General features: G+C 37.6%; 1 protein-coding gene across 2 annotated transcripts in view; it reads right to left on the minus strand.

Annotated features, from left to right (window-relative positions):
• UBE2E1 (ubiquitin conjugating enzyme E2 E1) overlaps nt 1-12,269 on the minus strand; it is a 57,486-nt gene continuing 45,217 nt past the window's right edge. For both annotated transcript variants that reach the window (XM_065398177.1, XM_065398176.1), the window contains exons 4-6: nt 9,588-9,720; nt 1,974-2,121; nt 1-827 (exon numbers count right to left, since the gene is read on the minus strand). In XM_065398177.1, the coding sequence (XP_065254249.1) occupies nt 730-827; nt 1,974-2,121; nt 9,588-9,720 (379 nt within the window). In that variant the 3' untranslated portion in view covers nt 1-729. The remainder of the gene's footprint in view (nt 828-1,973; nt 2,122-9,587; nt 9,721-12,269) is intronic.

Below are 12,269 nucleotides of genomic sequence, written 5' to 3' on the forward strand. Positions count from 1 at the left end.
CATATTTTTATTAGCACAGTAACAAATGCAGACTTAAGTAGCCCACAACATACAACCAATCCACTGAGTGACTCCTATTCCACGCCTTACAGTTAAACAGCTTAAGGTATTTCACTACAGGTTGCCATAAATCCTGATTAAAACCTTTATTCTTTTCACAAAGGTAGATTGGCATATAAAATAATACATTAACAACTACTTCTCATTTCCTATATGAGGCCATATATCCACTCCTCCATATTACATATCATGAGATGAGTCTTTGAAAAGGAATTGTTAAATACCAGCACACCCTCCCAAGGGGGGGAAAAAATCCCAACATCTTTTACAAAAACAAAAACAAAAAACCCAGTGTGTAGAGTCTTCAAAGGACTTTTACATAAATGTCAACATATGTACCTGTACAAAAGTAAGCTGTTCTCTTTTACATATCGCAAGCAACAGAACAAAAAAAAAATGTTTAAGTTTACATTCTTCTTGGTACTATATGTGAGCTAATATTGCTGAACTAATGACAGTCTTAAAATATGCTATTCCCAATTCTAGCTGTCTACTGTAGCAAGATACCTTAAGTTACAACAACAAAATCTTAGGAAATAAAAGACTGAATAAAATCTGTTATAGAAATACCCTACTCTTTACCAGCGCCCTCCCTCCCCCCACTTCAAAATCAATAAGCAGCTCTTTCCATCACAGACAAATAATGCAAGAGTTTGACAAAAATCCATTTTATGTAGCATATCTTTTGGTCCACTGTCTGGCCATTCTGTCATGCTCTGCTCTGTTAGTCATATACTGAGTGGCAATACTTCCAACCAGGGGATCAGCTGAAAAGAAAAAAAAAAGTTCCTGCTCATTTTAGTTAAGAGAACTGGGGAAAAACATAAAAGAAAGTTGAGAATTGGTCTGATGGGTTACCCAAAAGCATTCATGGGGGCGGGGAAGTACATGGTGGAACACTGACCCATTTTATAGTACATAGATTATTAGACTTTCCAAGTAGAGAACAGGTCTTAATGTGTGCATGTAAATTTATGGTGCTTTATAAGTGATTGCTCAATGTCGGGGGAAAAGATTCACTAATTCAAGTTTTAAGGAGGTAAAAAGACAACAGACACTTATAACCTACAAGGATGGCAAAGCATATTGCAGATTTTACCTGATTTGTGTGCTTCAATTTCCTTTACCATTTCTAAGGCCGTATGCATGTCTCAGACACTAAGTGCACCTATATCCATATAAATCTGGCTTCCATGAAAAGATTAGATCAGGTGTTTTTGGTGAAGTACACATAGCACAACACCTTAGCTACTACACTTCTATAGAAGTTAGAAGAATTTCTACAAGTTTTGCTTATTTTATATTACTGAGATATACTTAGTTAACTAAGCGGGACACAGGAGGGAAGTACTAAAAACAATTCTTAACTGACTTAGGAATTATATATAAATATGGTGGTGGGAAGTTTATTCTTGAATAATTTACTGTAAAGCTGAACTGGAGCTTCCAGGAAACCTTCCAGCTTGTTATCTTCTCAGCCTTGTTTGTGGTGGTAATTTTTAAATACATCTAGTCTATTACCAAATCACTAGAATTTCAGATGGTGCAGACTCCACACACGAATATGGTGTTTAAAACACCACTTTCTTTTTAGCTGGAATTTCAATCTACAGGATGATTGTCCAGGATTTTTCTGGTTGCTGCTTTCTTTGCAGTGCAGCTTAAGAACAGATAGACTACAGACATATACAGAATATCAGAACAACTTCTATTATCCCTCAAAGACAACAGAAAGCTTGGGCTATCTTGTGGGGACAGAGATTCTCTTCTCCAAGGGCTTGATCCTATGCTCATTGAAGTCAATGGTAAAGCTCCCTTTGACTTTAATGATGGAGGATCAGGGTGTAAGTTACTAAAATGCCAGATGATCAGTATCAATAGAGATGTTATCTGTTAGGGTATGAGAGACTTACCAGGGTTGCAGTCTGTAAGAAGTGAGCAGATGGACAGGAGAACTTTAGAAATAGTTAGTGCTGGACTCCAGTTGTCTTTTAAAATGTCAAGGCAGATCACTCCTTGGCTGTTAATATTACAGTGATAGATTCTTGTCCGAAACGTAACCTAGAAAAACCACAATTACAAGACTGTTTGCTAACATGTCACACCACACAGTCATAAGTTTGACTTTACAGATTTAAACAGAAAAAGGATAGAAAACCCAGCATTTAATTCAGATTAAAAGTAACTCCAGCTCTGCATGGCTAAGATGCCAAGTTAATTTTTACATCTAACTCAGCTTTAGTATACATTTACAGAGTGCCATTTAATATCTTTCCTATCAGAATAATCAATAATAAAACTGGGTGGGTTTTTTAGATTCCTGGTGTGCTGCTGCCCTCTGGTGTCAACTAGTTGTATTACAACAGTTTTAAATCAGCTTTTAAAATAAGCAGATTACTACTATTGTTCTAATCTTTCTTTTGTGTTTTCCATATTGTTTTATGCAACAAGCGAAACAGTGGTTATATTTCATTTGTAGAAGAAAAGTGTGAAATAATAGTTCAATTCACTTTTAGCTTAAATTTAACAGAAGATGAAGTATTTACTTTAAATGAAAATTAGAAGTAATGAGCTATACTTTACATCTGCACAAACTGTACAGATAAAACTGAATTCTATATGCTTCTCAAGCACCATAAGATCAACCTGGATGGTCAGTTTCTTTCCATGCTAAATTTCCCACTGTTAATGGAACATTTCTTTTGTTGTTTTATTTTTGTTGCACAATTCTCTCCATTTCTAATGCAAATCATATTTCAGTTAAATCATGAGACTAGATTTGCCCCCCACCTATAACATAAACAGATTGTATAGGAAAGTGCGACGTTGAAAATTGAAGTCTCCTGTTTATCAAAGAGTCCACAGAGCTCCACAGCACATCCAGGCCAATATCTGTAGCAGATTCCCATTGAATCCCCCGTGTCAGAAGAAGGCAGGCCTCCACTCTTGGGATGGCTGCTGCAGTGAGGGGCTTTTGCAGCACCCTTAGAATTCTAAAACTGTGGAACAACTCAGAACAGGTAAAATAATGAAACCAAAGCAGTAGAAAAACCTTCCTGCTCTTCTCCAATCTGGACCTGGAGGAACCAATTCTAGGGTCAGCAGGATGGTTGTCTCCACTCCATTTCAAAACCAGTCTCAATACTAAGGGCATTAATCATCATCATGGTGAGAACCGTCATAGTGGTGTGAGAGATATGGACGCCAGTCCATTCAGCATGGCAAGGCAATGACCAAATTAATTTCAAATAGCCACCAGATGATAGCTTCTGGTTGTGACTATGTCAAAGTTGTATTGTATTTGAGAGTAGTCCAGAGGTGAAGAATGCTTTTCAAAGCCCCCCTTCTTCAGAGTTCCCAAATCTCATGATTTTATTCTAAGTCTTGTGATATTTGCAGTTTTGCTTCTGGAGATTAAGTGATTGTGAGAATTCTAATGTTCATGTAAAACAATTAAAAAGGTTCCTAGACTTTATGGTTGCAGAGAAAAGCTTGGAAATGTGACTTAAGTGTACCCTAAAAACCAGAAAGCAAATAAAGGAACCCCACATTTTTAATTAAAAGCATCATAATTTTTAAACCAATCTTGTGATGTTGGGAGCTTAATTTACGATTTTTGAACATCTGGGGTTGGCAATATTGCCGAACAGGTATGGATTGTATTAACTAGCAGCCATAACTCTTCCCTATTCATTCCACTTAAATCCACAGAATTTATGTAATCACCACAATTTCCATTTTCAAGATGAGGAAATGAAAGTTCAAGAGTTCAAGTGACCTGCCCAAGCAGGGCCGGCTCCAGGGTTTTGGCCACCCCAAGCAGCCAAAAAAAAAAAAAAAAAAAAAAGCCGCGATCTGCGGCGGCAATTCAGCGGGAGGTCCTTCGCTCCGAGCGGGAGTGAGGGACTGTCCGCCGAATTGCCGCCGAACAGCTGGACCTGCCGCCCCTCTCCGGAGCGGCTGCCCCAAGCACCTGCTTGCCAAGCTGGTGCCTGGAGCCGGCCCTGTGCCCAAGGCCACACAGCAAGTCAATACCGTTTCCAGGGGTCTGGCTGCAGACTCAAAATCAAGAGTGCATTAATTCATGTTACCAAAGCCATGATCAAAGTTTTCAAACTTGGGTGCCTAAAGTCAGTATGAGAACCAATGTTTTTTCCCCCCTTGTTCTTACAGAATAGCAAATATGGCTCATGCTTTAATACCAGATGCTCAGATTTCTCTCACATTAGGTTCTTAAATCCATGAAGAGCAGCCAGATTTCCAAAGGGGCAGCACAACTGTAGCTTCCATTGACTTCAAAGAGCTCAGCACTTCCGAAAATTCAGTCCACTTTTATTTAGATTCTTAAGTACGCACTTCGGAGCCTAATTTTAGGCACCCAGGCTAAACCTGGCCTATGTCTTCACATTAAAAAGAAACACATTTAAAAATGTCCCAACTCTATGTTTTGGAGAACAATAACTCTATCCTGCAACCCTCCCTCACATGTGTGGTCCCATTGAAGTCAATGGAACTACTTGCATGAATTATAATTGTTCACCTGAGTAAGAGCTGTCGGATCATGCCCTAAATCCTCAGAATTTGCCAGCTGTCCATGCCCATGAATCTTATTGTCTGTTTATTGGTAACAAGGGTAGTTAGTTGTGACTTGCACATTCAGTAGGCGTGTGGCATAAGAAGAATGTACCAGTGTTTTTTCTGGGATTAGACTGGCCTACACGTTAAACTCGTCTGTCCTCCCTCGTAGCTGTTCTGCTGCGTTCCTGGATCCTTCTAGCATTCAGCAATGTGAAAAAACACTGTTCATGCCCCTCCCTGTCACTCAGTCTCTGAGTGGGAGCATTGGCAGGGGTGTGGCATGTGTAACTACAAAACTAATGCCTCTAGTTTCCTGGGCAATGCATCTTTAAGTCTCCAAGAACTCACCTGCTATGCAGAGTGCTGCAGCTCTTTTTGTTCTCAGAGGTACAGTAGCCTGTTACACAAGAGACACCCCCACACTATGCTCTCTCGTGGAGACATTACACTTCGTTCTTTATAAATTACTTTGATTTTCAATTAAACAAAAGTACATGCTTTTGCATATTATGTATGGAGGTAACAAAATAATCTCCAGGAGAGAGCACAGCATCTCTCTCTCCTCTGTAACAGGCAACAGCAACTGAGAACAAAACCAGCTGCTGATCTCTGCACATCAGAGAACTTTAAAGGTACGATATACAGAAACCAAAAAGACATCTGTTTCTTTGCTTCATATACCCCAATGAGTGCTTCCTAGTCTACGTCATGTGGATCAGGCCAAGCAGATGGGTGACCTCACTTGGTGATAACAGCAATTGAAAAAACATAGCTCCATTCAGGATAGGGGCGGGCGAGGAAGAATGGAAGTCCATGGCATGTACAGTTCCCAGGCAAGACTTTGCTATTGGCTGATAAGCAGCCTGCAATTCCATCCCACTGTTGGTTTAATATTGCACTATTTTGACCTTCAGCTCTGATTTTCCAAAATTTCTACCTCACCAGCTTTCAGAAGGCAATTTGTTAAAAGGCATCATAAAACTTTTCAAAAAGGAAGCATGAGTATTTCCAGGTTGATTAACTAAAGACCAAATTCATGGAAAGTTCAAGCATTCCAATTTGCAAATGCACACTGGCTCAGAGCACAGGAGATGAAAATTGGGTAACCTGAGAAAACAACTTTTTCAGACAGATTTTCAGTCCAGTAGGTTACTATTTGGAATTAAAGCATAAGCCATATTTGTTAATGTAAGAACAAGAAAAAAAAATCATCATCAGTGGTATAGACTGGCCAAAATTTACGGCTGCTTATCGAAGTGACTGTTCTCTAGTTAGAGGAGCTCTGCCTAATTGAGGCAATGAGGAAAGGATTTAAGTGATTTCCACTTAAGTAGAAAATCAAACCTCTGATGTTTTTAATGCACATATAGACCAGCTGTTCACCATTTACAATTTTTGTTGATGATACAAAAGCCAGTCGCATGGAGAACATAAGAATAAAATCTGGAAAAAAAAAATGTACAAATGTGTTTAAAGTAGGACTGTCGATTAACTCAAAAAAAATTAACCGCGATTAATCGCATTGTTAAACAATAGAATATTTAATAAATTTCAATTGGTATTTTTGGACGTTTTTCTACATTTTCAAATATATTGATATTCTATTACAACACAGAATACAAAGTGTACAGTGCTCACTCTATTCTTTTTTATTACAAATATTTGCACTGTAAAAATGATAAACAAAATAAATAGTATTTTTGAATTCACCTCATACCAGTACTATAGTGCAATCTCTTTATCGTGGAAGTGTAACTTACAAATGTAGATTTTTTTTGTTACATAACTGCATTCAAAAATAAAAAAAATGTAAAACTTTAGAGCCTACAAGTCCATTCTGTCCTACTTCTTGTTAAGCCAATCGCTAAGGCAAACAAATTTGTTTATATTTACGGGAGATACTTCTGCCTGTTTCTTATTTACAATGTCACCTGAAAATGAGAACGGGCATTTGCATGGCACTTTTGTAGTCAGTGTTGCAAGGTATTTACGTGCCATATGCCTTTCATATGCCTCTTCATGCTTTGGCCACCATTCCAGACGACATGCTTCCATGCTGATGATGCTCGTTAAAAAAATAATGTGTTAATTAAATTTGGGACTGAACTCCTTGGGGGAGAATTGCAAGTCTCCTGCTCTGTTTTATCCACATTCTGACATATATTTCATGTTATAGCAGTCTCGGATGATGACCCAGCACATGTTCGTTTTAAGAACACTTTCACAGCAGATTTGACAAAAAGCAAAGGTGGTACCAATGTGAGATTTCTAAAAATAGTTACAGCACTCGACGCAAGGTTTAAGAATCTGAAGTGCCTTCCAAAATCGGAGAGGGACGAGGTGTGGAGCATGCTTTCAGAAGTCTTAAAAGAGCAAAACTCAGATGCGGAAACTACAGAACCCAAACCACCAAAAAAGAAAATCTACCTTCTGCTGGTGGCATCTGGCTCAGATGATGAAAATGAATATGCATCAGACTGCTCTGCTTTAGACTGTTATCGAGCAGAACCCATCATCAGCATGGAAGTATGTCTTCTCTAATGGTGGTTGAAGCATGAAGGGACATTGAATCTTTAGTGCATCTGGCACATAAATATCTTGCGATGCCAGCTACAACAGTATCATGCGAACGCCTGTTCTCACTTTCAGGTGACATTGTAAATAAGAAACAGGCAGAAGTATCTTCCGTAAATGTAAACAAACTTGTTTGTCTTAGCGATTGGCTGAACAAGAAGTAGGACTGAGTGGATTTGTAGGCTCTAACGTTTTACTTTGTTTTATTTTTGAATGCAGGTTTTTTTTGTACATAATTCTACATTTGTAAGTTCAACATTCATGATAAAGAGATTGCACTACAGTACTTGTATGAATTGAAAAATACTATTTCTTTTTTACAGTGCAAATATTTAATAAAAAATAAATATTAAATGAGCACTGTACACTTTGTATTCTGTGTTGTAATTGAAATCAATATATATGAAAATGTAGAAAACATCCAAAAATATTTAAATAAATGGTATTCTATTATTATTTAATTGCGCAATTAATCACGATTAATTTTTTTAATTGCTTGACAGCCCTAGTTTAAAGTAAAAGTTTGTTACAAATGCTGGAGTGATCACAATGGTGAAAAATCAACACAATATTAACAAAATCAAATCAGATCTGGAAAACACTGAGCTATTAAGACAATACAGAGCGATATTTGAAGCCAACAGAACACTAAGCCATAGGGAAGAAGAGCAGACAATATAATGAAACTGGACTCCCCTCTGGAAAGGTCACACTTGAAAGAGCTCCGTCTTGGTCACTGCGTTGATGTGAAACCACTGTTGCATTAGAAAAAAAGATACAAAGAAGCTGGTCCCGTGACTCACCAAGATAAGTGGTAGGATAAGGTAATATATATAACCAGCAAAGTGAGATTGGGGGGAAGAAAGTGGTTAGAGGTTATTAATACAAAAAAGATCAAAGCACAGATCGGGTCAACCCAAGCTACTATTTTCACCTCAACACAAATGAAATGCAGCCTTACCGTAATGGTACTCTTGGGAACCAGAGAAAATGTATGGTGTAATATTGCAGAAGAGTAGCAGCAGCCTTGAGGACAAAGTACAGTTTAAAGAGCCAAAAGCTCTTCAATGTCTAATCTTGGCTCTGTCACTTTCTGGGTGACCTGGGGCAATTCACTTAAGCCCTGATTCAGGAAGGCACTTAAGCATGTGCCTGTCTAATCAGAACCTGAATCGCTCTCTCTGTATTTCAATCTCTTCCACTTGCAAAATGGGGATAATAGTTCTATTTTGCAGGAACAGTGTGAGGATTAATGTTAACACAGAACTCTAAATATGTAATGTGCTCCATAAATACAAATTATTTACATTATACATACTAAGACTAGACACTTTGGCCGCTATCACAGGCTTTTTTGTAAGTTTCTTGCACTGAGTGGCTTACTTTAAGTCAGAACTTTAAACAACTTTCATTTTTAAAAACTTCCACGTCTGCAGCCTCAGATTAATGGAACTTGCTCTTCCCGTTTTGAGATAGACAAGCTAAAGCGCCAATGAAATGGCAACCAAACCTTTGGCACCATAGGGTATAAGATTCTCATGGCAGCATACTTCTGCCTAAGGTGAAGCAACTGGAAAGAAACATTGCTGAATATATCCATTCCAGCTGACATCCTCTTAAGATTCTCCTTGCGACCATCACCTCCAACAAAAAAATACTAAAGCAATGAAACCTGGACCCACCCTTAGGCAACCTTGTTAGGCAATTTCCTGTCTTAAGAGACTGTCCTAAAGTATCCCCCCAAACATATTGGCCTAAATGTGTGAACCATAAAGCTACATCTACTTACATTAGTATTGGATTTATGATAGAACCCAACATCACAGAATACAACAAGCTTCCAAAATATAATTTGCATCCAGAATCCAGAAAAGCACTACTAAGAAATTGATATTATACACATAAATCAACTATTAGCAAGTCCCTAAAAGAACCATGGCACTTAAAAACCATACTTCTGCTTGAAATCTTTTAACCTACTGTTGTTACAAAACACACCTTAAAGTTTACTGTAACTGAAAGAGATGAGAGAAAGAAATATTTGCTTCTATTTTTCCAGTTTGTTTTCTTTCTATATTTCACAGCACTTTTCGTATATTCAGTTTCATAGTTTCCCCTGTGTAGTAAGTCAGCTTCCCATGTTTGTGCAACAACAGGGAAAGGGAAAAATATTTTTAAAAACCCCCAGAAAAATGGTGATCAAAAAGAAACCCCACCAAAATTGGGCGGGGGATTCCAGGTGTGGTTCTTGAAACCAGGTTTAACTCATTTTCTTAAATCAACTTGATTTCAAATTGACTGTGTCCCACGAACATTGAGTTCTGCAAACATCCTACAGATCACTGGGTAGCAAAGTGTTAGGCTGTCTCTCTTACCTTTGGAGGCTTGAAGGGATATTCTGGTGTAAATGTGATATCAAGGAAGAAAACTCCACCCTCATATACTGAGCCTGGAGGTCCTAGAATAGTTGATCTCCATTCATAGATGTTATCGCCTTTGGGGCCAGCGCTGTGCAATAAAAAGGATACATACATTTAGGAGGTAAAGCTACAATTTGAATAAATATGATCCCATAGATTTAAAAAAGTTTAATCTCAACAATGTGATATTTAATACACAATGTGGAGGTTAGGACTGTAATAAAAAGTAATGAAGCTTGGAAACAAGCAATCTACAGTCTTATACCTGGACATCTGTACCATTGTTAAGACTACGTGGCGCACACTGTATGGCAAGGGTCTGGAGAAGGAGGGGAAATTATTTTCTGTGTCTTTAAATCCCGTTCTGTTGATCTGGATGTTTAGAAGTAGTACCACCTTCCCCATTTGTCCTTACAAACAAAAACAAAATGCACACCCCTTCAGGTAGTACCAGTTCAATGCAACAAGAAACATCAGTAGTTAAGTACTACACAACTTCAAAGAGGAAAACTTTATATTTTAGAAAGGGCTGCCCTAGTAAAGCTTTATTACAGGGTTCCCATAAGCTAAACCTCACAGACCATATTAAAATTGGAAACTTGCTTACTGGTACTTCATTAAACAAATTAGAGAGTGAAAAAAGATTATCCTTGTGTACTGATTTTTTTTTTTAGTTTAATGTGATCAACAGGAGATATTATTTACATTTCCTACATTATTACTGAACAGAAGTAGTTCATTTGCTTTAATTGAGTGGATCAAAACTATATCATGGTGCTTTACAATGTCAAACTTATCCCCGCTTGGCCACAGTACATTTTGTGCAAAATGGTTTATAAAATGAAGCAACTATATGGGTTTTTCCTAATGTTGGGGCCCATTTTACAGAGCTGTTTTTTGCAAATTCACATAAAATCAGGGTTAAATCTTGGATTTAACATTCCAGACACACCTCAAAGACCACCTTTTTCTCCTAGCACTGATATGGGTGGAGGGATAAATTAAAGGTCTTTTATTCATTATAATAATTATGGGGCATTAGTATTAGAGGTGGAAGGCATCGAATGCATTCAATATGGACGTGATAATGTGAAGGGATCCAGAGTAATTGATGGGTGCTTATTAGTAGTGTTATAAATAGAAATAAATAAATACAAATAATTTTAGATCACATCGTAAAGCTCCCACACCCAAGGATGATGGACTGCTTTCTGCTCTTTGTTCTGCTGTATGGGTAAGCAAAGGGAGGAGAAGGAAGTTTGTATCGAATACCTCTATTATCTCATCTTTAGGTTCCAAATCCAATAAATGCCCATGGTACTTTGACGATTAATTTTAATAGCAAGACCCGTACTAGAAGATTTCTTTGCATGTCTCCCCACATCCTCCCCAATGTGTAAAGTTCTGAAAACTAGCACAAAAATTACATACCGTACATTGGTAAATATCTCTCTCATCCCAACCCAAAGCTTCACACAGCTTGTGAAATGAGGCTTCGAACAAAAACACTAATGTAAGGTAAAAGCCATTGTACCCTAAAGACTCATGATATCCCTCTCCTCCCTAATTATTTCTCTTTGTCCCATACAGGTCTGTATATCTGGATGCTTAGCTCTACAGCTACTGGATGGGTAATGGGCTGTGACACAACTGTATTTCTACAAAAAGCCCTGCCTAGGGACAGGCACCAGCTTAACTGTGCAAAGTTATTGAAAAGGACACTCTTGGGTGCCCTTAGCCACTACTCCAAGAAATTACCTCTTGGAGTGGTATTGAAACACTATCATTACTCCAAGTTGCACAAGCCAACCCCCTTAAGATGGAACTACTGCATGGAACAGGTCCTTGCAATTTGTTAATACCAATTTACTGCTGGAATTTACAAAGTAAAAACTGTCAACTGGGAGTACTTCAACGGGGGGTGGGGGTGGGAAAGGGGGAAGCAACATGATCAGCATACTGAATACGGCCCTCTGAGCCTATGAGAAATATTTCAGTATTTTATTTTGCATTTCATTTCTAGTTTAAACCCAAAGAACTGTCAATACAAAAAAAACCTCAATGACTTAAAATTATTATTCAATAAAAACCCGATTACTTCAAAAATATTATTCATAATAGTCTTAGAAATGTCTTATACCCTATTAGGCTTCCAATTAGTTATTAATGCATGCAAGGTGCTTTCATTTCCACAGATGTAGTAGTATATTAATAGAGGTTTGGATTAAATATATATATATCACATCTTTGTAAAACATTAGTAGACATTTCCCCAATATTTTATTAAAAAGTGATGCATGTAGCTTACCTTTCAAGCCTTTCATTTCAATTAACAGTATGAAATAGCTGGAGGATTTCAATTTTTAAATAGCATAATTGATTTCTTATAAAGAAAAGATTGAAAGGGGGAGATGCAAGTCAGTTACAGAATGCAACATAATTTGGGTTTAAATTAGGATTAGGTACTATCAAGTGGCTCAATACCCAAGTGCTTATTAGAAAAGTGATGGTACTTGAATGTAGTTTAAGTGCAGTGGCATTATCTTCAGTGAAGATACAAAAAGAAGTCAAAGGTGCGGGATTACATTTTTTGCTTAAAACCCTTTGCAATTATCTGTTTAAAAAGAACACATCAAT

The sequence above is a fragment of the Emys orbicularis genome, chromosome 2 (assembly GCF_028017835.1).
Source record: "Emys orbicularis isolate rEmyOrb1 chromosome 2, rEmyOrb1.hap1, whole genome shotgun sequence".
NCBI lineage: Eukaryota > Metazoa > Chordata > Testudines > Emydidae > Emys > Emys orbicularis.